This window comes from Oncorhynchus clarkii, chromosome 7 (genome assembly GCF_045791955.1).
Source record: "Oncorhynchus clarkii lewisi isolate Uvic-CL-2024 chromosome 7, UVic_Ocla_1.0, whole genome shotgun sequence".
NCBI classification, from domain to species: Eukaryota; Metazoa; Chordata; class Actinopteri; order Salmoniformes; family Salmonidae; genus Oncorhynchus; species Oncorhynchus clarkii.
Genome location: NC_092153.1, coordinates 15,743,652 through 15,771,177, shown reverse-complemented (window position 1 = coordinate 15,771,177; position 27,526 = coordinate 15,743,652). Strand labels below are relative to the sequence as shown.

At 45.8% G+C, this 27,526-nt stretch overlaps 1 protein-coding gene across 3 annotated transcripts; it reads left to right on the top strand.

The window, feature by feature from the left end:
* The first annotated feature begins 51 nt into the window (after positions 1-51).
* LOC139412940 (nardilysin-like) lies at positions 52-27,526 on the top strand. 3 transcript variants are annotated; one of them, XM_071159837.1, is made up of 32 exons: positions 52-100; positions 1,064-1,288; positions 1,650-1,887; positions 1,977-2,058; positions 2,380-2,533; positions 2,630-2,703; positions 2,796-2,891; positions 3,048-3,170; positions 3,334-3,391; positions 4,659-4,732; positions 4,905-4,974; positions 8,757-8,834; positions 8,956-9,076; positions 17,357-17,415; positions 17,568-17,622; positions 17,706-17,810; positions 18,024-18,147; positions 20,045-20,131; positions 20,206-20,325; positions 24,693-24,744; positions 25,003-25,153; positions 25,235-25,362; positions 25,457-25,622; positions 25,718-25,749; positions 25,826-25,964; positions 26,057-26,104; positions 26,194-26,246; positions 26,438-26,521; positions 26,672-26,762; positions 26,839-26,955; positions 27,064-27,153; positions 27,231-27,526. In XM_071159837.1, the coding sequence occupies exons 2-32, from the start codon at positions 1,089-1,091 to the stop codon at positions 27,441-27,443; spliced, it is 3,282 nt and encodes a 1,093-aa protein (XP_071015938.1). In that variant the 5' UTR covers positions 52-100; positions 1,064-1,088; the 3' UTR covers positions 27,444-27,526. The 3 variants fall into 3 exon arrangements, with proteins under 3 accessions (XP_071015938.1, XP_071015939.1, XP_071015940.1); XM_071159838.1 differs by having other exon boundaries at positions 59-100; positions 25,718-25,737; positions 27,231-27,523; XM_071159839.1 differs by lacking the exon at positions 52-100 and adding an exon at positions 768-924.

Sequence of the window (27,526 nt, the reverse complement as noted above, 5' to 3'; positions counted from 1 at the left end):
TTAGCGTTCGACGAATCAAGGCGCTCCTTATAGCAAAATAATCATCCTACCATATGCAGGGGAAACGCTAGGTTCCATCCCTGTGATATCAAGAAGCAAGGTATGGAAACATCGCCGGGACCAACGCTACTTCGTTAGCTGTCAAACTTGACCAAATATAAGATTAATTTCTAGGACATAGAACCAATTTAAAGTATACGTTCCCGTAGTAGAAAAGTTGGGTGGGGTTTGACATGTATTGTGTGAGTCGCTAGCCTAGAAAAGTCTGAGGCTTTTTGATAGACTTGTCGGTCGATCATGGTGAAGTAGCCTATTATCTGTGTTACTGTATCTTTCATATTATTGCCATGTTGTAACCGGTGACTCGCTTGCTACAGTTTGCTGCTAGCGATATAAGTTGGCTGACTTGCGGTGCTGACTGAGCCCACATAAAGCCCGCAGTGAGGCGAGTGTAGGGCACTTTGGGACTAGGGTTGTTTTTTTGTAGCTGACACAGCTGAATACGGGGGAACAAACCAGACAGGCGTTGGGTGAATAGATCTATTGTCGCCTCATCACCCCCCCCCCCCCCCCCCCCCCCCCCACCATTGCATCTGTTGACTGTGTCTGGCATGATAATACTTTTTGACAGCTGATCAAACTAATACATAGTTGTTTGCTTCGTAGAGTCTTACTTTCAATCACTGTCACTTCTTGACAGATCTGTCATTAAAATGAAATATTTACTCAGTAGCCTAGCTTAAGCAATCATTTTAAATTAAATTAAATCCAGCCCATCACCATTGCTGTCCTTAGAGTGACACGCTGTGTCACAGTGTTGGCCAGTAGAGCAGGGCCATTCAGTTCCAGACCTGCAGGACCCAAACCCCTGTGGTTGTCATCCTTCCCTGCTAATCAGGGACTGACTCAGACCTGGCACACAAGGTGAATGGACTCTCTGCCCGATCAGTGACAAGAATGAACTTCCAAGTAGAGAAGAGTCCCTCCAGACCTGGAGTTGAATAACCTGTCTATTGGTTTCCCTGTGTCCTATTCACCGTGGCCCGCTGTTGTCGCCTCACAGTGCCAAAGTGTCTTCGCTATTCAGAATGCCACAGACCAACAAGTCCAGAAGTGCCTCAGCCAGTGGCTCTAGTACTGGACCGGACCGAGGGGAGGAAAGAGAAGAAGAAAGAGAGGAAGCTGAGCCAGGGCCAAAGGTCCAAGTCCAGGAAGCAGGGGATGGAGGAGGAGAGAACACTGGAGACCCAGAGATCATCAAGTCCCCTAGTGACCCCAAACAGTACAGGTAACATCAATGTTTACCTTACACACCAACGTGTGTGTGTGAGAGAGAGAAAGATAATGTGTGTGTGTGTGTGAGAGGGCGACAGAGAGAGACTGTGTGTGTGTGTATGAGTGTGAGAGAGAGAGACCTTTTCTTTCTTTCCATCCGTCTGTTTGTCTGTCTGTCTGTCTGCGAGACTCTGCAGGGTGTCTGGGAGCGTAACAGGTCACATGTTTACACCACTCCTTGGGCAACAAGACATCCTGCTGTCATTTTAAACCAACTGAAGCATGCAGTTTCGGAGGGCCAAACTGTGTGTGTGGTTGTGCCAGCATCTTAGAATAAGAGAATAGTGTTTACCTCTGTCTAACCCCTCCCACAGGTACATCGAGCTGACCAATGGGCTTCGAGTTCTGCTAATTTCAGACTTCACTGGTCCCGCCTCTTCTGGAGATGATGAATCAGAGGAGGAGGAGGAACTGGGGGAGGAGGAAGAGGAGGAAGAAGACTCAGGAGAGGAAACAGAGGAAGAGTCTGAAGAAGAGGAGGATGACAAGGACAGTGACTTTGAGGATGACGAGGATGGAGGGAAGAGAAAGAAGGGACACTCAGAGAAACAGGTGAGACCTGAAGAGGAAATAACAGCACATTAGCAGCAATAGTAAAAAGGGTGTTGATGATTGTGTATTTGTTTATGTGTGTGTGTCAGTCTGCAGCAGCGCTGTGTGTGGGTATTGGCAGCTTCAGTGACCCCAATGACCTCCCAGGCCTCGCCCACTTCCTGGAACACAGTGAGTATGATGGCCCTTAAGGATGAGATTGTTTTGTTGTGATAAATCTGGTGCAATGCTGTGTTTGTGACACAAGGGGATATAAAACAGACTCTCCTCTCCTCCCTCCTTTCCTCTCTCTCCTCCCTCTCTCCTCTCCCTCTCCCTCTCTCTCTCCTCCCTCTCTCCTCTCTCTCCTCCCTCTCTCATCTCCCTCTCCTCTCCTCCCTATCTCCTCCTCCCTCTCTCCTCTCCCTCTCCTCCCTCTCTCCTCTCCCTCTCCTCCCTCTCTCCTCCCCCTCTCCTCCCTCTCTTTTCTCCTCTCCTCCTCTCCTCCTGTAGTGGTGTTCATGGGCAGTGAGAAGTACCCATCAGAGAATGGTTTCGATGCCTTCCTGAAGAAACATGGGGGCAGTGACAACGCCTCCACGGACTGTGAGAGAACCGTCTTCCAGTTTGACATCCAGAGAAAGAAATTCAGAGAGGCGCTAGACAGGTAAGCAACACACCACCATTATAGTCTCTGTGCCTTGTCTCTTGATTCGGATTGGTCCATCTGACTCTGTACCTGTCTGTGATTGGCTCTCTCCAGATGGGCCCAGTTTTTCATCTGTCCTCTGATGATCCGAGACGCCATCGACAGGGAGGTGGAAGCTGTCGACTCCGGTGAGAGGCATTCTGGGGGAAAAAATGTTGACTTTATTCAGACCTTATGCACTGGTTATGTAGTGACCTGCTCCCCTTCTCTCTTTTATCAGAGTACCAACTGGCCAAGCCGTCTGACTCTCACAGAAAAGAGATGTTGTTTGGGAGTCTAGCGAAGCCAGGTCACCCCATGGGCAAGTTCGGCTGGGGTGAGGACACGCACGTATGCACGCACACACACACACACAAAAACTACTCTGTGTACTGTGTTGTCATGTGTAAATGAGAGACAGATGTTGTGTTATTGTGGTATGTGACTGGGCTGTTGTCATGGTTTCACCCGGTGGTTGTCATGGTTTCCCCAGGTAATGCCCAGACTCTGAAGACAGAGCCCAGGAAAAAGAAGATCAACGTTTACAAGAGGCTCCGCTCCTTCTGGAAGAGACATTACTCTGCCCACTACATGACCCTGACTGTGCAGTCTAAAGGTGACGCACACTCACACACACACATACACACACACACGACCTTGCCGCGCAGTCACACATGTAACTCTGTTGTCCTCCTCTGTCGGTGTGTGTGTGTGTGTGTGTGTGTGTGTGTGTGTGTGTGTCTCTGTGTGTGTGTCTGTGTGTGTGTGTGTGTGTGTAGAGAAGCTGGACACTCTAGAGGAGTGGGTGAAGGAGATCTTCAGTGGAGTGCCCAACAAGTGAGTCTCAGCTGTACATACAATGGGGCAAAAAAGTATTTAGTCAGCCACCAATTGTGCAAGTTCTCCCACTTAAAAAGATGAGAGAGGCCTGTAATTTTCATCATAGGTGCACTTCAACTATGACAGACAAAATGAGAAAAAAAATCCAGAAAATCACATTGTAGGATTTTTTATGAATTTATTTGCAAATTATGGTGGAAAATAAGTATTTGGTCACCTACAAACAAGCAAGATGTCTGGCTCTCACAGACCTGTAACTTCTTCTTTGAGAGGCTCCTCTGTCCTCCACTCGTTACCTGTATTAATGGCACCTGTTTGAACTTGTTATCAGTATAAAAGACACCTGTCCACAACCTCAAACAGTCACACTCCAAACTCCACTATGACCAAGACCAAAGAGCTGTCAAAGGACACCAGAAACAAAATTGTAAACCTGCACCAGGCTGGGAAGACTGCATCTGCAATAGGTAAGCAGCTTGGTTTGAAGAAATCAACTGTGGGAGCAATTATTAGGAAATGGAAGACATACAAGACCACTGATAATCTCCATCGATCTGGGACTCTGCGCAAGATCTCACCCCGTGGGGTCAAAATTATCACAAGAACGGTAAGCAAAAATCCCAGAACCACAAGGGGGGACCTAGTGAATGACCTGCAGAGAGCTGGGACCAAAGTAACAAAGCCTACCATCAGTAACACACTACGCCGCCAGGGACTCAAATCCTGCAGTGCCAGACGTGTCCCTCTGCTTAAGCCAGTACATGTCCAGGTCCGTCTGAAGTTTGCTAGAGAGCATTTGGATGATCCAGAAGAAGATTGGGAGAATGTCATATGGTCAGATGAAACCAAAATATAACTTTTTGGTAAAAACTCAACTCGTCGTGTTTGGAGGACAAAGAATGCTGAGTTGCATCCAAAGAACACCATGCCTACTGTGAAGCATGGGGGTGGAAATATCATGCTTTGGGGCTGTTTTTCTGCAAAGGGACCAGGACGACTGATCCGTGTAAAGGAAAGAATGAATGGGGTCATGTATCGTGAGATTTTGAGTGAAAACCTCCTTCCATCAGCAAGGGCATTGAAGATGAAACGTGGCTGGGTCTGTGTACCTATGATGAAAATTACAGGCCTCTCTCACCTTTTTAAGTGAGAGAACTTGCACAATTGGTGGCTGACTAAATACTTTTTTGCCCCACTGTAAATCCCTCACCTTTCAAATATTATATGGTCATTTAGCGAACACTTACTGAACCCTGTTCCTCAGTGCTCAGCCCAAGCCGGACTTCTCTGAGCTGCTGGATCCCTTTGATACTCCAGCCTTCAACAAGCTGTACAGAGGTAGGAACACCTGCTCTATTGAGCTGACCTGCACAGCCTTCTCTCCTGATCTCCATTAGAGCCATACTGCTTCAGTTCAGCTCACTGAAAACAGGATTTTGAATGGGAATCAATTGTTGGTTCCCAAAAAGATATGCTCACAAGTGTAGTAAGACATAGCTGTGTGTTTCAGTTGTTCCTGTGAGGAAGGTCCATGCTCTGACCATCACATGGTCCCTGCCTCCTCAGGAGAAACACTACAGGTAAGAAACACAACTACATATAATACAGCTACTCCAGATAGTACAGCTATTACAGATAGTACAGCTATTACAGATAGTACAGCTATTACAGATAGTACAGCTATTACAGATAATACAGCTATTACAGATAGTACAGCTATTACAGATAATACAGATCGTACAGCTACTACAGATAATACAGATTATACAGCTATTACAGGTAATACAGCTACTACAGACAATACAGATAATACAGATAATACAGCTATTACAGATAATACAGCTATTATAGATAATACAGATCGTACAGCTACTCCAGATAATACAGCTACTACAGATAATACAGCTACTACAGATAATACAGCTATTACAGATAATACAGCTATTACAGATAATACAGCTACTACAGATAATACAGCTATTTCAGATAGTACAGCTACTCCAGATAATACAGCTATTACAGATAATACAGCTACTCCAGACAATACAGATAATACAGCTACTACAGATAATACAGCTACTCCAGATAGTACAGCTACTACAGATAGTACAGCTACTACAGATAATACAGCGACTCCAGATAATACAGCGACTCCAGATAATACAGCGACTGCAGATAATACAGCAACTACAGATAATACAGCTACTACAGATAATACAGCTACTACAGATAATACAGCGACTCCAGATAATACAGCAACTCCAGCTATTACAGATAATACAGCTATTACAGATAATACAGCTATTACAGATAATACAGCGACTCCAGATAATACAGCGACTCCAGATAATACAGCTACTACAGATAATACAGCGACTCTAGATAATACAGCTATTACAGATAATACAGCTATTACAGATAATACAGCTATTACAGATAATACAGATACTCCAGATAATACAGATAATACAGCTACTCCAGATAATACAGCTATTACAGATAATACAGCTACTCCAGATAATACAGCTATTACAGATAATACAGCTATTACAGATAATACAGCTAGTACAGATAATACAGCTACTCCAGATATTACAGATAATACAGCTATTACAGATAATACAGCTATTACAGATAATACAGATACTCCAGATATTACAGATAATACAGATATTACAGATAATACAGCTATTACAGATAATACAGCTACTCCAGATAATACAGCTATTACAGATAATACAGCTATTACAGATAATACAGCTATTACAGATAATACAGCTACTCCAGATAATACAGCTATTACAGATAATACAGCTATTACAGATAATACAGCTATTACAGATAATACAGCTACTCCAGCTATTACAGATAATACAGCTATTACAGATAATACAGCTATTACAGATAATACAGCTACTCCAGATATTACAGATAATACAGCGACTCCAGATAATACAGCGACTCCAGATAATACAGCAACTCCAGCTATTACAGATAATACAGCTATTACAGATAATACAGCTATTACAGATAATACAGCTATTACAGATAATACAGCTACTCCAGCTATTACAGATAATACAGCTATTACAGATAATACAGCTATTACAGATAATACAGCTACTCCAGATATTACAGATAATACAGCGACTCCAGATAATACAGCGACTCCAGATAATACAGCAACTCCAGCTATTACAGATAATACAGCTATTACAGATAATACAGCTATTACAGATAATACAGCTACTCCAGATAATACAGCTATTACAGATAATACAGCTACTCCAGATAATACAGATAATACAGCTACTCCAGATAATACAGCTACTCCAATTTGTCCAACTGAATGTAGTCAACTGGAATGTGTTTTCCGCATTTAACCCAACCCCTCTGAATCATAGAGGTGCGGGGGGCTACCTTAATCGACATCCACTTCTTCGGCGCCCGGGGAACTGTGGGTTAACTGCCTTGCTCAGGGGCAGAATTACAGATTTTTCCCATGTCAGCTCAGCGATTCGATCCAGCAACCTTCTGGTTACTGGCCCAACGCTCTAACCTCTAGTATAATAGAGCTACTACAGATAATATAGCTACTACAGATAATACAGCTTCTACAGATAAAACAGCTGCTACAAATAATACAGGTACTACTTATAATACAGATAATACAGCTACTACAGATAATACAGCTACTACAGATATTACAGGTACTACAGGTAATACAGCTACTCCAGATAATACAGCTATTACAGATAATACAGCTATTACAGATAATACAGGCATTACAGATATTACATATAATACAGCTACTCCAGATAATACAGCTATTACAGATAATACAGCTATTACAGATAATACAGCTACTACAGATAATACAGCTACTACAGGTAATACAGCTACTCCAGATAATAGTTATTACATATAATACAGCTACTCCAGATAATACAGCTATTGCAGATAATACAGCTATTACAGATAATACAGCTACTGCAGATAGTACAGCTATTACAGATGATACAGCTACTATAAATAATACAGATATGACAGATAATACAGCTATTACAGATAATACAGCTACTACAGATAATACAGCTACTACAGATAATACAGCTACTACATATAATACAGCTAATACAGCTACTACAGATAATACAGCTACTCCAGACAATACAGCTACTCCAGATAATACAGCTATTACAGATAATACAGCTATTACAGATAATACAGCTACTATAGATAATACAGATATTACAGATAATACTGCTATTACAGATAATACAGCTACTACAGATAATACAGCTACTACAGATAATACAGCTACTACAGATAATACAGCTGCTACAGATAATACAGCTACTACAGATAATACAGCTACTACAGATAATACATCTACTGCAGATAATACAGCTACAAATAATACAGGCAGATAATACAGCTACTACAGATAAAACAGCTGCTACAAATAATACAGCTATTACAGATAATACAGCTATTACAGATAATACAGCTACTACAGATAGTACAGCTACTCCAGATAATACAGCTACTGCAGATAAACAGGAATTACAGATATTACAGATAATACAGCTATTCCAGATAATACAGCTACTACAGATAATACAGCTACTACAGATAATACAGCTACTACATATAATACAGCTAATACAGCTACTACAGATAATACAGCTACTCCAGACAATACAGCTACTCCAGATAATACAGCTATTACAGATAATACAGATAATACATCTACTGCAGATAATACAGCTACTATAGATAATACAGATATTACAGATAATACTGCTATTACAGATAATACAGCTACTACAGATAATACAGCTACTACAGATAATACAGCTACTACAGATAATACAGCTGCTACAGATAATACAGCTACTACAGATAATACAGCTACTGCAGATAATACAGCTACTATAGATAATACAGCTATTACAGATAATACAGCTATTACAGATAATACAGCTACTACAGATAGTACAGCTACTCCAGATAATACAGCTACTGCAGATAAACAGGAATTACAGATATTACAGATAATACAGCTATTCCAGATAATACAGCTACTCCAGATAATACAGCTACTCCAGATAATACAGCTACTGCAGATAATACAGGAATTACAGCTACAACATATAATACAGCTATTACAGATAGTACAGCTACAACATATAATACAGCTACTACAGACAGTACAGCTACTACAGATAATACAGCTTTATAACAGAGGAACTATAGGAGAGATACTACAGTTGATGATGCACCTCTCTCTCTGCCTCACTCTTTCTGCCTCTCTTCGTCCCCCCACCCCATTCTCGCTCCACCTCTCTCTCTTTCTCAGGGTGAAGCCTCTCCACTACATCTCTTGGCTGATTGGTCACGAGGGCACAGGCAGCATCCTATCAATTCTCAGGAGGAAGTGAGTCAGAACTACAGCATACAGGACTACATAACCCATAATGCACCGTTTTATAGCAATGTTTATGTGGCAACTGTACTTTGGTGCTGAGGTGTGTGTGTGTGTGTGTGTGTGTGTGTAGGTGCTGGGCCATGGCTCTGTTTGGAGGGAACAGTGAAACAGGCTTTGACCAGAACTCTACCTACTCCATCTTCTCCATCTCCATCACACTCACTGACCAAGGATTCCAGAACTTCTACCAGGTTGGTACACACTCACTGACCAAGGCTTCTACCAGTTTGGTACACACTCACTGACCAAGGATTCCAGAACTTCTACCAGGTTGGTACACACTCACTGACCAAGGATTCCAGAACTTCTACCAGGTTGGTACACACTCACTGACCAAGGATTCCAGAACTTCTACCAGTTTGGTACACACTCACTCACACATCCATTCAAAGTCCTATTTTCCCGAACCCTAATTATAACCCTAACCCTAGTTATAACCCTAACCCTAGTTATAACCCTAACCCTAGTTATAAACCTAACCCTAGTTATAACCCTAACCCTAGTTATAACCCTAACTAGGGCTCAATGAGCCCCAGCTGTGGGCCAATATGGGACTAATTGGACGGGGAAGGAGAATTTGACCATACAGCTCACCTCGCTGTTTCTTTACTCACGAAAGGCTGTATGGCTTAATGGTTATGGCGCTTGACTCACAATCACCGGGTCAAGTGTTCATGCCAGGCCTGGGTAATCATTTTTTCCCCCACAGGGGCCTGCTAACCCAGAAAAGGCCCATAGGCCACAAAGCCACTGGCCTGGCCTGGGACAAAAGCCACTGCCCTGGCCTGGTACTTACATATCCCTAGCCGGATTACATGCCTCTATCTGGGCATCAGAGGACACAAACAGGCCTCAAGGCCTTATATGACCTAACCGGTTTGCATGCCTTTTTCTGGGCATGAGAGGACACAGATAGGCATAAAGGTCAGGACTCTCTCTCATGGGATGAAGGGACATACAGGCCTAAAGGCCAAACACCCCTACCCGGGTTACATGCCTCTATCTGGCCTCAAGGCCTTATTTGACCTTTGTTGGCCGCCATTTTGGGCTATATTCCGGTACACCAAAACGTGAATAAATCAAAAAGTACATGTCCAATCTGGATGGGGTTTTTTTTAAACGAAAGGGCACACATAGACGATAATTTACATTTCATTAAAACAGTTTTTGTATAAAACCTTTTAATAGGAAATCGTGTTTTAAGTTTTGGGAAAAAGTGCATGTTACTGGAAACATAGGTGCCTGTGAGGGCAATTTGTTTTTTACGTGCTCTACTTGTTGCCCATTGAGAGAGAGGGTATGAGACGAAGTTTGGGACCTCTAGCCCCTCGGGAAGTATTTTTAATCATTTTTTGAAAATTACCGATTTTGGCAGGAAAAATAAATTACCGCGCAACTGGTAGCCTAAAAGACCCATGTGCATCGTGTAACCCAAAAATTAAAATATGGTTCAAAATGAATTTAAAGGTCATTCTATTATTATAGCCCGCTATGGGAGTACCCTACTACAGGGCCGTCCTTCAGTGCTTTATGGACACTTTAAGAAATTACGATGGATGCAGATTGCTATTAATCCTCCGTGCAACTGGTGATTGAAAACGTGCACCTGGTCACCCAAATGACGGTTCTCAATGCGCTTAGCGGTGTTCCATATATTCATGTCCGATAATGATGCACCCTACTACGGACCTTTTCAATGGGGGCCGGTCCGAATTATTTATGGAAGGTATGATTTTTTTTTTTTTTTTTCTCTCTCTCTCTCTCTCTCTCTCTCTCAGGGCCGGCCCTGAGTGCTTTATGGACGGTTTAAAATAGGACTATGGATGCAAATTGTCATTTTCCTCCGTGCACCTGGTGATTGAAAACGTGCACCTGGTCACCCAAAATTTTAAAAACGGTTTTAAATACTTTTACCCATCATTCTATTGATATAGCCCGCTAGGGGAGTACCCCACTACGGCCCTGTCTCTGTCAGGGCCGTCCTTAGGTGCTTTATGGACAGTTTAAGAAATCACGATGGATGCAGATTGCTATTAATCCTCCGTGCAACTGGTGATTGAAAACGTGCACCTGGTCACCCAAAATATTAAAATATGGTTCAAAACCCGGGTAACACCACTCTATTTCCGGACATGAGAGTAGAGCTTACCCCCTGGAGCTATTGACCTCCAGGCTTGTAGGCCCTTACTCAACACCCGGGTAACACCACTCTATTTCCGGGGATAATTCCAGCAGGGGACCCCCCCCTCCACCTCCACAACCTTGCACACCAGGTGAACCAGGGCACCCACACTTAAGCACCCTTCCTCGGACATTAAAGCAGATAGCCGCGCTGTTACGAACCGCGTGCACCTGGTCACCCAAAACGGCCCATGTGCACCTGGTCACCCAAAAAGGCCCATGTGCACCTGGTCACCCAAAATGGATGTCGTGCACCTGGTCACCTAAAAAGGCCCATGTGCACCTGGTCACCCGGCCGCTTTCCGCCCAGAACCTAAGTCCAAATTGGGTTACCGGTGGTACTTTTCCAGCCTGGTACCCACCTTCCTTAGTCCGATTACCCACTCTCTCTCTGGGCCTCTGGACTCTGGGATGCCCACTCTCTCTTGGGCCTTTGGGTTACCGGGTGCACGACGTCCGTTTTGGGTTACCAGGTGCAGGTGGTACTTTTCAGCCTAGTACTCACCTTCCTTAGTCCGATTACCCACTCTCTCTCTGGGCCCTTTCAGGGCCGTCCTTCAGTGATTTATACACCTGGTCACCTAAAAAAGGCCCATGTGCACCTGGTCACCCGGCCGCTTTCCGCCCAGAACCCACTCTCTCTCTGGGCCTCTGGACTCTGGGATGCCCACTCTCTCTTGGGCCTTTGGGTTACCGGGTTGTGATTTTCCTCCGTGCACCTGGTAACCCAAAAAAATATTTAAAACAAAACTGTCAATCCTGTCCGTGTCCGGGTGAGGTGAGGTTTCCCGTGTTGAGTCAAATTAAGCCGCAGGCGCAACTCCTGCCATTCCGTCAATTCCTTTAAGTTTCAACTTTGCAACCATCCTCCACCCGGAACCCAATGGACGCTGCAGGAGGTAGCTCGCCTCGCAGCAACAGTTATTAAGATACGCTATTGCAGCTGGAATTACCGCGGCTGATGGCACCAGAATTGCCCTCCAATGGATCCTTGTTAAAGGATTTAAAGCCTTCCTTGGATGTGGTAGGCGTTTCTCAGGCTCCCTCTCCGGAATCGAACCCTGATTCCCCGTTACCCATGGTCACCATGGTAGGCACAGAAAGTACCATCGAAAGTTGATAGGGCAAACATTCGAATGAGACGTCACCGACACAAAGGGCGCGCAATCGGCTCGATGTTATCTAGAGTCACCAAAGCGGCCGGGGAAACCGAGATTGGCCCGCATGGGTTTTGGATCTGATAAATGCACGCTATCAGCGCTCGTTGGCATGTAACGCCACAGTTATCCAAGTAACGTTGGAGCGATCAAAGGAGCCATAACTGAAAAGGACTGTACCGGCCACAACCTCGGTAGGGACAACCGGGTAGGTCCACGTTAAAGACAGGGTTTGAGAATACGTGTTTCTGGGCAAAAAGGAACCACAACCTCGCCGATGCGTTACGGGATGACCATCACCACATGCTTCGCAGCCATGAGTGTGCCACTCCCCGCACCGGAACACCAATGTAGGACCACTTGGTGAGACAGTACGGCTGGATCTCGTACCGACGGTGCGCAGCTGGAGCGTATCGAAATCGGGGTAAACCGATTCCGAAAGGGGCTCCCCTGATAGAGGCAAATCCACTTGGGTCGGGAGGGAACATCCATCAGAACACCGGCCCAAAGGCCGGCCGATAGAGGCCCTCCCAGGTGGAAAACGAATGCAAATCAGTCAGAGGAAATTAAACTGGCTGGACAACAGAGGAGAACCATGGAGACGCATCGTGAAACAAGTAAGGGACTGGACTGGAGAGATAGCCCTCACCAGGGCTAATCAACCACCAATCGGTCGCCGAAGGGACGGGCACCTTCATTGGACCAGAACCATGGTCATTGGATGAACCAAACCCACAAGGTAATAGCTGGGATAGAGCACCTGCCCAGGACAAGGCTCAATATCCTCCCACCACCAAGCTGGGAAACGTGGATCAAAAGTTAGGACACATCGGGCGCCGACGGGTCTGGTCAAACCACTAAATCGGTCGCCGGCGGGAAATGTCCAAAGTACCATGGTTCCGAGGGTCTGACTTCCCTCAAAACCGTCCGTTACTCATTTTCTATTCGGGCTGAGCAGTTTGACACCACCCCCGTCTCTCTAGGACATGGAAGTCTTGTTGTCAAAAACCAGGTTTCTGAAATCGCGCTGGTACCTGTCTGGTCGACCCGCCACTGAGTGTGTAATCAAAAACAGGCCAAATATCGATGAAGCCCTGAACCTCACAGGGCTTTTGTGCGCCCCTCAATCGGGGGTCAAATTCACCAAAAACGTGATAAATCAAAAAGTACACCTCCAATCTGGATGGGTTTTTTTTTGCACGAAAGTGCACAAATAGACGAACATTTACATCCAATTAAAAACGTTTTTGTATAAAACATTTTAATAGGAATTCGTGTTTCAAGTTTTAGGAAAAAAGTGAATGTCACAGGGCGCATAGGTGCCTGTGAGGGCAATTTGCTTTTTACATGCTCTACTTGTTGCCCATTGAGAGAGAGGGTATGAGACGAAATTTGGGACCTCTAGCCCTTCGGGAAGTATTTTTAATCATTTTTTGAAAATTACAGAAATTGGTCCCACTTTTCACAGCCGTGCACCTGGTGATTGAAAACGTGCACCTGGTCACCCAAATGATGGTTCTCAATGCGCTTAGCGGTGTTCCCGAGATTCATGTCCGATAATGAGGCACCCTACTACGGACCTTTTTCAATGGGGGCCGGCCTGAATTATTTATGGAAGGTATGATTACTTTTTTTTCTCCGTGCACCTGGTGATTGAAAATGTGCACCTGGTCACCCAAATGATGGTTCTCAATGCGCTTAGCGGTGTTCCCGAGATTCATGTCCGATAATGAGGCACTCTACTACGGACCTTTTCAATGGGGGCCGGTCCGAATTATTTATGGAAGGTATGATTTTTTTTTTTTTTTTTTTTTTCTCTCTCTCTCTCTCTCTCTCAGGGCCGGCCCTGAGTGCTTTATGGACGGTTTAAAATATGACTATGGATGCAAATGCTCATTTTCCTCCGTGCACCTGGTGATTGAAAACGTGCACCTGGTCACCCAAAATTTTAAAAACGGTTTTAAATACTTTTACCCGTCATTCTATTGATATAGCCCGCTAGGGGAGTACCCTACTACGGCCCTGTCTCTGTCAGGGCCGTCCTTGAGTGCTTTTTAGACAGTTTAAGAAATCACGATGGATGCAGATTGCTATTAATCCTCTGTGCAACTGGTGATTGAAAACGTGCACCTGGTCACCCAAAAATTATAAAACGGTTTTAAATACTTTTACCCGTCATTCTATTGATATAGCCCGCCAGGGGAGTACCCTACTACGGCCCTGTCTCTGTCAGGGCCGTCCTTAGGTGCTTTATGGACACTTTAAGAAATCACGATGGATGCAGATTGCTATTAATCCTCCGTGCAACTGGTGATTGAAAACGTGCACCTGGTCACCCAAAATATTAAATATGGTTCAAAATGAATTTAAATGCACTCCTGTCATTATTCCCCGCTATGGGAGCACCCTACTACGGCCCTGTCTCTGTCAGGGCCGTCCTTAGGTGCTTTATGGACAGTTTAAGAAATCACGATGGATGCAGATTGCTATTAATCCTCCGTGCAACTGGTGATTGAAAACGTGCACCTGGTCACCCAAAATATTAAATATGGTTCAAAATGAATTTAAATGCACTCCTGTCATTATTCCCCGCTATGGGAGCACCCTACTACGGCCCTGTCTCGGTCGGGGCCGTCCTTAGTGCTTTATGGACACTTTAAGAAATCACGATGGATGCAGATTGCTATTAATCCTCCGTGCAACTGGTGATTGAAAACGTGCACCTGGTCACCCAAATCACGGTTCTCAATGCGCTTAGCGGTGTTCCATATATTCATGTCCGGTTATGGCGCACCCTACTACGGACCTTTTTCAATGGGGGCCGGCCTGAATTATTTATGGAAGGTATGATTTTTTTTTGTTTCTCTCTCTCTCAGGGCCGGCCCGTGTAACACCACTCTATTTACGGACATGACAGTAGAGCTTACCCCCTGGAGCTATTGACCTCCAGGCTTGTAGGCCCTTACTCACCACCCGGGTATCACCCCTCTATTTCGGGGATGATACCAGCAGGGGACCCCCCACCCCCCACCTCCACAACCTTGCATACCAGGTGAACCAGGGCACCCACACTTAAGCACCCTTCCTCGGACATTAAAGCAGATAGCCACGCTGTTACGAACCGCGTTCACCTGGTCACCCAAAACGGCCCATGTGCACCTGGTCACCCAAAACGGCCCATGTGCACCTGGTCACCCAAAAGACCCGTGTGCACCTGGTCACCCAAAAATTATAAAACGGTTTTAAATACTTTTACCCGTCATTCTATTGATATAGCCCGCCAGTGGAGTACCCTACTACGGCCCTGTCTCGGTCGGGGCCGTCCTTGGTGCTTTATGGACACTTTAAGAAATCACGATGGATGCAGATTGCTATTAATCCTCCGTGCACCTGGTCACCCAAAAGACCCGTGTGCACCTGGTCACCCAAAACGGCCCATGTGCACCTGGTCACCCAAAACGGCCCATGTGCACCTGGGAACCCAAACGGCCCATGTGCACCTGGTCACCCAAAAGACCCGTGTGCACCTGGTCACCCAAAACGGCCCATGTGCACCTGGTCACCCAAAACGGCCCATGTGCACCTGGGAACCCAAACGGCCCATGTGCACCTGGTCACCCAAAAGACCCGTGTGCACCTGGTCACCCAAAACGGCCCATGTGCACCTGGTCACCCAAAACGGCCCATGTGCACCTGGGAACCCAAACGGCCCATGTGCACCTGGGAACCCAAACGGCCCATGTACACCTGGTCACCCAAAACGGCCCATGTGCACCTGGTCACCCAAAAGACCCGTGTGCACCTGGTCACCCAAAATATTAAATATGGTTCAAAATGAATTTAAAGGCACTCCTGTCATTATTCCCCGCTATGGGAGCACCCTACTACGGCCCTGTCTCGGTCGGGGCCGTCCTTAGTGCTTTATGGACACTTTAAGAAATTACGATGGATGCAGATTGCTATTAATCCTCCGTGCACCTGGTCACCCAAAACGGCCCATGTGCACCTGGTCACCCAAAAGACCCGTGTGCACCTGGTCACCCAAAATATGAAATATGGTTCAAAATGAATTTAAAGGCACTCCTGTCATTATTACCCGCTATGGGAGCACCCTACTACGGCCCTGTCTCGGTCGGGGCCGTCCTGAGTGCTTTATAGACACTTTAAGAAATTACGATGGATGCAGATTGCTATTAATCCTCCGTGCACCTGGTCACCCAAAACGGCCCATGTGCACCTGGTCACCCAAAAGACCCGTGTGCACCTGGTCACCCAAACGGCCCATGTGCACCTGGTCACCCAAAAGACCCGTGTGCACCTGGGCACCCAAACGGCCCATGTGCACCTGGTCACCCAAAACGGCCCATGTGCATCTCATAGCTTCTCTCTCCGGCCTTCCTCCGTGTCTCTTTGTTTGCTCCACCAAACGACCTAACCCTAATTATAACCCTAACCCTAGTTATAACCCTTACCCTAGTTATAACCCTAACCCTAGTTATAACCCTAACCCTAGTTATAACCCTAACCCTAGTTATAAACCTAACCCTAGTTATAACCCTTACCCTAGTTATAACCCTAACCCTAGTTATAACCCTAACCCTAGTTATAACCCTAACCCTAGTTATAAACCTAACCCTAATTATAACCCTAACCCTAGTTATAACCCTAACCCTAGTTATAAACCTAACCCTAGTTATAACCCTAACCCTAATTATAAACCTAACCCTAGTTATAACCCTAACCCTAGTTATAACCCTAACCCTAGTTATAAACCTAACCCTAGTTATAACCCTAACCCTAGTTATAACCCTAACCCTAGTTATAAACCTAACCCTAGTTATAAACCTAACCCTAGTTATAAACCTAACCCTAGTTATAAACCTAACCCTAGTTATAACCCTAACCCTAGTTATAAACCTAACCCTAGTTATAACCCTAACCCTAGTTATAACCCTAACCCTGAAGCCTAAAATAGTATTTTTACAAGTGAGGATTGGCAAAATTTCCTCACTTCTCTGAATTTTAGTTGGTTTACTATTCTTGTGAGCACTTTTGGTACTCAACAGGATAGTAAAATGTTTGGTACACAGACTATTGGTACACAGTACACACATTATCTGTGTTTCTCTTCAGGTGGCTCACCTGGTCTTCCAGTACCTCAAGATGCTACAGAGCCTGGGCCCCCAACAACGGTAGTGTCTGTGTGATTAGGGCTTCGTTATAGGCATGTGAAATGCAGAATATGTGCTTTATTTATACAGTATATCTCTACCTCTCTCTACCTCTCTCTATCTCGCTCACTCTCTCTCGCTCTCTCTCTCTCTCCCTCTCTCTATGTTTGTAGGATCTATGAGGAGATTCAAAAGATTGAAGCCAATGAGTTTCACTACCAGGAACAGGTAATACTACTAGCATTCTCCCCCTATCTACAAGTACAGGAATGAATGCACCCAACCAAACGATGCACCCCTGTGTGTTTCAGACGGACCCTATAGAGTATGTGGAGGATATCTGTGAGAACATGCAGCTGTTTCCTAAAGAACACTTCCTCACCGGAGACCAGCTCATGTTCCAGTATTCACCTGAGGTACCGACTGTGTGTGTGTGTGTTTAGGTGATCGTTGCGGCCCTTTCCTTGCTTACGAAGCTAACCTGGTGTGTGTGTGTATGTGTATGTGCTGTTTGGAGAAGGTGCTTTCTGTATCCTTAAGTGTCCATGCATACAAAGAAATGTTTGAAACCTTCTTGAATGTAATTTGTTGATTCAAATAAAGTATTTCTTGTGTGTGTGTGTGTGTAGGTGATCAGTGCGGCCCTGTCCTTGCTGACTCCAGACAGATCCAACCTGTTGCTGCTCTCTCCAGAACACGAAGGCCACTGTCCCCTCAGGGAGAAATGGTTTGGGACGCATTACAGCGTAGAAGGTGAGACACACACACACACACACACGGGCCTACTGCAGTGGCTTCAGAAAGTCTTCATACCCCTTGACTTGTTTCAGCCTGAGTTCAAAAGGGATTAAATATACACTAGCGTTCAAAAGTTTGGGGTCACTAGGAAATGTCCTTGTTTTTGAAAGAAAAGCTCATTTTTTGTCCATTAAAAAAACATCAAATTGATCAGAAAGACAGTGTTAATGTTGTAAATGACTATTGTAGCTGGAAACGGCAGATTTTTTATGGAATATCTACATAGGTGTACAGAGGCCCATTATCAGCAACCATCACTCCTGTGTTCCAATGGCACGTTGTGTTAGCTAATCCAAGTTTATCATTTTAAAAGGCTAATTGATCATTAGAAAACCCTTTTGCAATTATGCTAGCACAGCTGAAAACTGTTGTGATGATTAAAGAAGTAATAAAACTGTCCTTCTTTAGACTAGTTGAGTTTCTTGAGCATCAGCATTTGTGGGTTCGATAACAGGCTCAAAATGGCCAGAAACAAAGACCTTTCTTCTGAAACTTGTCAGTCTATTCTTGCTCTGAGAAATTAAGGCGATTCAGAGCTTTGTACACCTGGATTGTACAATATTTGCACATGATTATTTTTAAAGTTCTTCAAGCTCTGTCAAGGTCATTGTTGATCATTGATAGACAGCCATTTTCAGGTCTTACAAAACTGTAACTAGGCCACTCAGGAACACTCTCAATACCGTCTTGGTAAACAACTGTAGTGTATATTTGGCCTTTTCTGTTTTAGGTTATTGTCCTGCAGAAAGGTGAATTTGTCTCCCGGTATCTGTTGGAAAGCAGACTGAACCAGGTTCCTCTTTGCCTGTGCTTAGATATATTCCGTTTCTTTTTATCCTAGTCATGCCAATGACAAGCATACCAATAACATGATGCAGCCATCACCATGCTTGAAAATATGAAGAGTGGTACTCAGTGATGTGTTGTGTTGGATTTGGCTCAAACATAACACTTTGTGTTCAGGACATAAAGTTTATTTCTTTGCCACATGTTTTTCAGTTTTACTTTAATGCCTTAATGGAAACAGGATGCATGTTTTGGATAATTTTTTATTCTGTACAGGCTAGTGTTGTGAAGTAACTACAATGTTGTTTATACATCCTCAGTTTTCTCCTATCACAGCCATTAAACTCTGTAACTGGTTTCCTTCCTCTCTGGCAACTGAGTTAAGAAGGACTCCTGTATCTTTGTAGTGACTGGGTGTATTGATGCACCATTCAAAGTGTAATTAATAACTTCACCATGCTTAAATATATTTAGATATTCAATCTGTTTTTTTTAGTTGTTTTTTTATCCATTTAACCAGCCCTTCTTTGCTGGGCATTGGAAAACCTCCCTGGTCTTTGTGGTTGAATCTGTGCTTGAAATGTACTGCTCGACTGAGGGACCTTACAGACCATTGTATGTGTGGGGTACAGAGATGAGGTAGTCATTCAAAAATCATGTTAAACACTATTATTCCACACAGACTGAGTCCATGCAACTTATTATGTGACTTGTTAAGCACATGTTTACTCTTGATCGTATTTAGGCTTTTAGGGGCCAAATAAGTATTTACTCAAGACATTTCAGCTTTTCATTATTAATTCATTTGTAAAAATTTCTAAAAACATAATTCCACTTTGACGTTATGGGGTATTGTGTGTCGACGACCAGTGACACAAAATCTCAATTGAATCCATTTTAAATTCAGGCTGTAACACAACAAATCTTGGAAAAGGTCAAGAGGTGTGAATACTTTCAGAAGGCTCTGTATGTGTTTACATTATTAGAGGACCAGATCATGTCAACATAGTCCCAGTATGTAGAGAAAGAGAGAGGGTATCCTGATCGTTGTCTCTTCTCTGTCCAGATATCCAGCAGGAGTGGAGAGAGCGCTGGAACGGAGACTTTGAGCACAACTCTGACCTGCACCTCCCTGTCGAGAACAAGTTCATCGGTTAGTGTGTGTGTCTGTGTGTTTCTGTGTTGTGAACTTTCCTAATGTGTTTATATTTCATGTCTTCCTTCCAGCGACTGATTTCAGCCTGAAGCTGTCTGACTGTCCTGATACTGAGCTGCCAGTCAGAGTAACTGCCAACGACCGAGGATGTCTCTGGTACAAGAAGGACAACAAGTTCAACATACCCAAAGGTGTGTGTGTGTGTGTGTGTTAGGGCTATGACGGTCATGGAATTTTGGATGACGGTAAATTGGCCAGCCAACGCAATCTCTGTAATAACCGTTTGAATAGTAATACCAGAAATAGAATGGGCGTCCTCATTCAATTCAAAGATGGCATAATGGATGGACTGGCACCCACTGCGAGTGTACCCACAGGAGGGTTTACTCCGCCCAAAATCTGTCTGCGAAAATAAGACCACGAAGTGAGGCATTTTTGGAAAGGAGGTCAATGAGAGAGTGTTGAATTTGGTGAACAAACAATGTAATTGCTAAATTGCTACGTGAGGCTTATTTGATCTGATAGATTTTCAGGAATGGTTAGGTTGTTACAAATGCACTGATATAAGTGGACGCATTTGACCAACAAAACGACTTTATGTCAGAGTTGTGCCTGTTGTTCAGGTGGTACCATTCTGCCCTCTCATTGGCAAGAATGGTCCCACCTGAATGCCTTCCATCTTTAAGGACATGTATTTCCATTGTTAGAGCGGTCACTCCACTATCTTGTCAATATAATTGAACATCTTTGATTCAACTCAAATGACATTACAAAAAAATACATTTCATTACAAGAGCCACATCAGTTAACATAATGAACATTCTACATTACCATGGATGTTATTGCATCACAATACCATGCAGCCAACCATGAGTTTACCAGTCAAATTGCCAGGGTAAGAGGTTCCAAGCATATAGATCCTCTTAAATGATTATTCTAATTGATAATTCTATGGTTCCAAGCCCGTTCTTTTCATGTGTGCTGCTGTTTCCTAGGCAACCGAAGACTGGTTTGCTTCAGCACCTTGCTTGTTTCAACTAGGAGCAACAACGTTTCATCATGTTGTTTAGAGTACATGTTACAGCAGAAACGGACTCAATTGCACAAATTCCAGGCCGTCCTGTTCGTACCCCAAAAAACAATAATTATGACAGTTATTTTCCCTTCATAATTGTAACGATTTTCCGTATGAGAAGGAGAGTCGGACCAAAATGCAGCGTGTAGATTGCGATCCATGTTTTAATAAACAAACGTAAAACACGAATCAATACAAACACTACAAAATAAAGAACGTAACGAAAACCTAAACAGCCCTATCTGGTGAAAATACATAGACAGGAACAATCACCCACAAACACACAGTGAAACCCAGGCTACCTAAATATGGTTCCCAATCAGAGACAATGACGAACACCTGCCTCTGATTGAGAACCATATCAGGCCGAACATAGAACTGGACAAACTAGACATGTAACATAGAATGCCCACTCAGATCACACCCTGACCAACCAAAACATAGAAATATACAAAGTAAACTATGGTCAGGGTGTGACTCCGGACTCCGGCCGCAAAACCTGAACCTATAGGGGAGGGTCTGGGTGGGCATCTGTCCGCGGTGGCGGCTCTGGCGCTGGACGTGGACCCCACTCCATAATAGTTTTAGTCCACCTCCTTAGCGTCCCTAAATAGGTTACCCTCCTTAATGACTGCTCGGGACAGAGGGGCAGCTCGGGACAGAGGTAGCTCGGGACTGATGGGTAGCTCAGCACTGAGAGGAAGCTCAGCACTGAGAGGAAGCTCAGCACTGAGAGGAAGCCCAGGCAGGTAGTTGGATCTAGCAGATCCTGGCTGACTGGAGAATCTGGAAGAGTCCGGTCGACTGGCAGATCTGGAAGAGTCCCGTCGACTGGCAGATCTGGAAGAGTCTGGTCGACTGGCAGATCTGGAAGAGTCTGGTCGACTGGCAGATCTGGAAGAGTCTGGTCGACTGGCAGATCTGGAAGAGTCTGGTCGACTGGCAGATCTGGAAGAGTCTGGTCGACTGGCAGATCTGGAAGAGTCTGGTCGACTGGCAGATCTGGAAGAGTCTGGTTGACTGGCAGCTCTGGCTGCTCCATGCTGACTGGCTGCCCCATGCTGACTGGCAGCTCTGGCTGCTCCATGCTGACTGGCTGCTCCATGCTGACTGACAGCTCTGGCTGCTCCATGCTGACTGGCAGCTCTGGCTGCTCCATGCTGACTGGCAGCTCTGGCTGCTCCATGCTGACTGGCAGCTCTGGCTGCTCCATGCTGACTGGCTGCTCCATGCTGACTGGCAGCTCTGGCTGCTCCATGCTGACTGGCTGCTCTGGCTGCTCCATGCTGACTGGCGGCCCTGGCTGCTCCATGCTGACTGGCGGCCCTGGCTGCTCCATGCTGACTGGCGGCCCTGGCTGCTCCATGCTGACTGGCGGCCCTGGCTGCTCCATGCTGACTGGCGGCTCTGGCGGCTCCATGCTAACTGGCAGCTCTGGCGGCTCCTTGCAGACTGGCAGCTCTGGCGGCTCCTTGCAAACTGGCAGCTTTGGCGGCTCCTTGCAGACAGGCAGCTCTGGCGGCTCCTTGCAGACTGGCAGCTCTATGCAGACTGGCAGCTCTATGCAGACTGGCAGCTCCTTGCAGACTGGCAGCTCCTTGCAGACTGGCAGCTCCTTGCAGACTGGCAGCTCCTTGCAGACTGGCAGCTCCTTGCAAACTGGCAGCTCCTTGCAAACTGGCAGCTCTATGCAGACTGGCAGTTCTGAACAGGCGGGAGACTCCGGCAGCGCTGAAGAGAAGGAAGGCTCTAACAGCGCTAGACAGGCGGGAGACTCCGACAGCGCTGGAGAGGAGGAAAGCTCCGGCAGCGCTGGACAGGCGAGGCGCACTGTAGGCCTGATGCGTGGTGCTGGCACTGGTGGTACTGGGCCGAGGACACGCACAGGAAGCCTGGTGCGGGGAGCTGCTACCGGAGGGCTGGGGTGTGGAGGTGGTACTGGAAAGACCGGACCGTGCAGGCGCACTGGAGCTCTTGAGCACCGAGCCTGCCCAACCTTACCTGGTTGAATGCTCACGGTCGCCCTGCCAGTGCGGCGAGGTGGAATAGCCCGCACTGGGCTATGCAGGCGAACCGGAGACACCGAGCGCAAGGCTGGTGCCATGTAAGCCGGCCCAAGGAGACGCACTGGGGACCAGCTGCGTAGAGCCGGCTTCATGGCATTAGGCTCGACGCTCAATCTAGCCCGGCCGACACGCGGAGCTGGAATATACCGCACCGGGCTATGCACCCGCACTGGAGACACCGTGCGCACCACAGCATAACACGGTGCCTGCCCGGTCTCTCTAGCCCCCCGGTAAGCACAGGGAGTTTGCGCAGGTCTCCTACCTGGCGTAGCCATACTCCCTGTTAGCCCCCCCCCAATAAATTTTTGGGGCTGCCTCTCGGGCTTCCTTGCCAGCCGTGTTCCCTCATATCGCCGGCTCCTCTCTCCGGCTGCCTCTGCTCTCCTAAGTGCCTCCACCTGTTCCCATGGGAGGCGATCTCTTCCAGCCAGTATCTCCTCCCAAGTGTAACAGCCCTTGCCATCCAAAACGTCCTCCCATGTCCATTCCTCTTTACGCTGCTGTTGCTGCCTGTTGACACGCTGCTTGGTCCGTTGGTGGTGGGTGATTCTGTAACGATTTTCCGTATGAGAAGGAGAGTCGGACCAAAATGCAGCGTGTAGATTGCGATCCATGTTTTAATAAACAAACGTAAAACACGAATCAATACAAACAATACAAAATAAAGAACGTAACGAAAACCTAAACAGCCCTATCTGGTGAAAACACATAGACAGGAACAATCACCCACAAACACACAGTGAAACCCAGGCTACCTAAATATGGTTCCCAATCAGAGACAATGACGAACACCTGCCTCTGATTGAGAACCATATCAGGCCGAACATAGAACTGGACAAACTAGACATGTAACATAGAATGCCCACTCAGATCACACCCTGACCAACCAAAACATAGAAATATACAAAGTAAACTATGGTCAGGGTGTGACAATAATGGTTTTCATCCACACAGTAATTGTGCCAGCCCTAGTGTGTGTGTGTGTGTGTTTCAAAGTAACTTCTTTATAAAACACACAATCTGGCCTCAATGTTCACATATTCTCTTAAAGGAAAGTGAAACAAATACCAAAATCTTGTTTTTGGGTGGAGTTTTGTCTTAACCTCTATCTGGTACAGCCAGTAGAAAACGGTTCACCCCTCTGAGCCTGGTTCCTCTCTAGGTTTCGTCATAGGTTCCTTCCTTCTAGGGAGTTTTTCCTGGCAACTGTTCTTCTGCTGATCATTTCTTTTTTTGAACCTTTATTTAATGTATAAAGGGCTTTATAAAACATTTGATTTGAGTTACGACAACAGTGAACAATTAAAATGGTCAATAGCTATACTCTTTCATTGATCTGTCATTTCTACTCTCTCTCCGTTGATCTGACATTTCCTCTCTCTTCTTTGCTGATCTGTTTCTACTCTCTCTCCTTCAGCGTACATCCGCTTCCATCTCATCTCTCCGGTCATCCAGCAGTCAGCCAAGAAGTAAGTCCAGGGTTTAGTGAGCCATTAGCCAACAATTGTTTCACAGGTAGAGATTGTGCTAAAACTGCTAGCCTCTCGAGAATGCAGCCATAGCTAGGAACTGTTTTACACAGTATTTTAATCCTGTTTCTCTCTGCTTATATCCCTCTCTCCAATCTCTCATCCCCAACACCCCTTCCCCCCTCTCTCACTCACTCCCTCCCACCCCTCTCCACCCACCCCTTCCTCTAATTCTCTGCTCTCTCTCCCCCTCCCTAGCCTGGTGTTATTTGACCTGCTAGTGAACATACTGGGTCATAACCTAGCAGAGCCAGCCTACGAGGCTGACGTGGCCCAGCTGGACTACAAGCTGTCAGTAGGAGAACACGGACTGGTTATCAAGGTCAAGGGCTTCAACCACAAACTGCCTGTGAGTTAGACCCAGACGCACTGCACCGCGCCACACACACCCCACTCACACATGATGATGATGGTGTTCCCTCCTCTGTAGCTCCTGTTCCATCTGATCCTGGACCATCTGGCTGACTTCTCTGCCTGTCAAGATGTCTTCAATATGTTCTCTGAGCAGCTCAAAAAGGCCTACTTCAACATCCTCATACGACCTGAGAAACTGGGCAAGTACGTCACGCGCGTGTGTGTGTGGGTCTGTTTGTTGGTGTGTGTCCAACCTCACCATTGTTTTCTCTCTCTCTCACCAAACACACACTCTCAGGGACGTGCGGTTGTTGGTCCTGGAGCATGGTCGCTGGTCCATGGTAGAGAAGTACCAGGCGCTGGCAGACGGTGGTCTGACTGTAGAACAACTGATGGAGTTCAGCAGAACCTTCAAGACCCAGCTCTATGCAGAGGGACTGGTGCAGGGGAACTTCACTAGCCAGGTGACTGGACCATGAAAACACACACACACCCTTTCCACCAAACCCTCTTGTATGATTTCTGCCATTTATTAAAGTGGTTTCTGTTTTCCCTGCAGGAGTCAATCCAGTTCCTGCAGTACGTCACTGAGTAAGTTTATACACACACACACACACACACACACACACACACACACATATAACTTTCTTTGCTGTCTGTCTGTCAGTAAGCTGCAGTTCTCCAAGTTGCCAGCAGAGGTCTCTGTGTTGTTCAGAGTGGTGGAGCTGCCTCTGAAACAGCACCTCTGTAAGGTCAAAGCACTGAACAAGGGAGATGCCAACTCAGAGGTCACAGTCTACTACCAGGTACACACACACTGGTACAATTCATCTGTTCATGACTGATTGACTCGCCTCTGACATTCATTCACTCTCTTCCTTTCTCTCTCTCTCTCCAGTCTGGTCTGAAAAACCTCAGAGAACACACACTGATGGAGCTGCTGGTGGTGAGTACACCAACCATTCATCCTTTAATCCCCTAACCCCTCATCCCTTCTTCCTCTGACCTCTGTTGTTGATATTGTTGTGTTTCCAGATGCACATGGAGGAGCCCTGCTTTGACTTCCTCAGGACAAAAGAGACTCTGGGGTCAGTGTCTGTGTTTCACACTTCTCTGTCTCTCTGGTGACTAAATAGACCATGGAACCTCTGGAAAGAGTAGGAGTGTTAACCAGTGTCCCATCCTTCCTCAGTGTCCCAAACCTTCTCCAGCATCCCAAACCTCCAGCTTCTAATTGGCTCAGTCAACTTAAACCCCTCTCTCAATCTCTCTCCTCCAGGTATCATGTTTATCCAACCTGCAGAAACACATCTGGAGTCCTGGGCTTCTCTGTCACGGTGGAAACACAGGCCACCAAGTTCAAGTGAGATCCTCATACTGACTGTATTGTGCACTGCAGTGATTTTGATGTGGCCTTCCTGAGGCTAGAAGTACTCTCTCTTATGACCTGTAAACGCCTCATAGTAATGACAGTGGGCTCTCTCTCTCTCCTCTTTCTTTCCATCTCTTTCAGTACTGAGCTGGTAGAGTTGAAGATAGAGGAGTTTCTGTCTTCCTTTGGAGAGAAGTTGAGTGCTCTGACTGAGAGTGCCTTCAACACACAGGTATGTGTGTGTCTGACTATATATCCGAGTGTACTGAAGTTTACTTGTTAAGCTGAAGGTGTGTGTGTGTGTGCAGGTGACTGCGCTGGTCAAGCTAAAGGAGTGTGAGGACACACACCTGGGAGAGGAGGTGGACAGGAACTGGGCTGAGGTCGTTACACAGCAGTATGTCTTCAACAGGCTTCACAGAGAGGTGAGACACACACAGGACAATTCAGTTTTTCTGGTGTGTGCAGAATTTTACATTGCTTGCTGTAGTTTCTGCAGACGTTTCGTTTCATGTGTGACTTTGTGTGAGTAGATTGAGGCCCTGAAACAGATGACCAGAGCAGAGCTGGTATCCTGGTATCTGGAGCACCGCGGACACAACTGCAGAAAACTCAGTGTACATGTAAGTGTGTGTGTATAGTTGAGCAGTGTAATCAATGTTTAAGAGCTGTGTGCTCTAACATCGACCTCCCTGCCTAGGTGGTGGGTTTTGGGCCGGAGGAGGGCGACCCCCCAGGAGATGGCAACGGAGAGAGGGATGAGGAAGAGTGTGGCACTTCATCCTATGGTGAAGTGTCCAAACTGACCTTCCTCCCCGCCTCGCCCAAGATGGCCGCCGCTACATCCATCATGGACATTCCTTCATTTACCCAGAGCCTTACCCTCTTCCCATACCACAAGATCATCCAATAGACTACCAGTATCTATTTTCTCAATCTCTCTCTCCTTCATTGCCTGACCATAACATCATCTAATAAACTCAATGAGATACACAA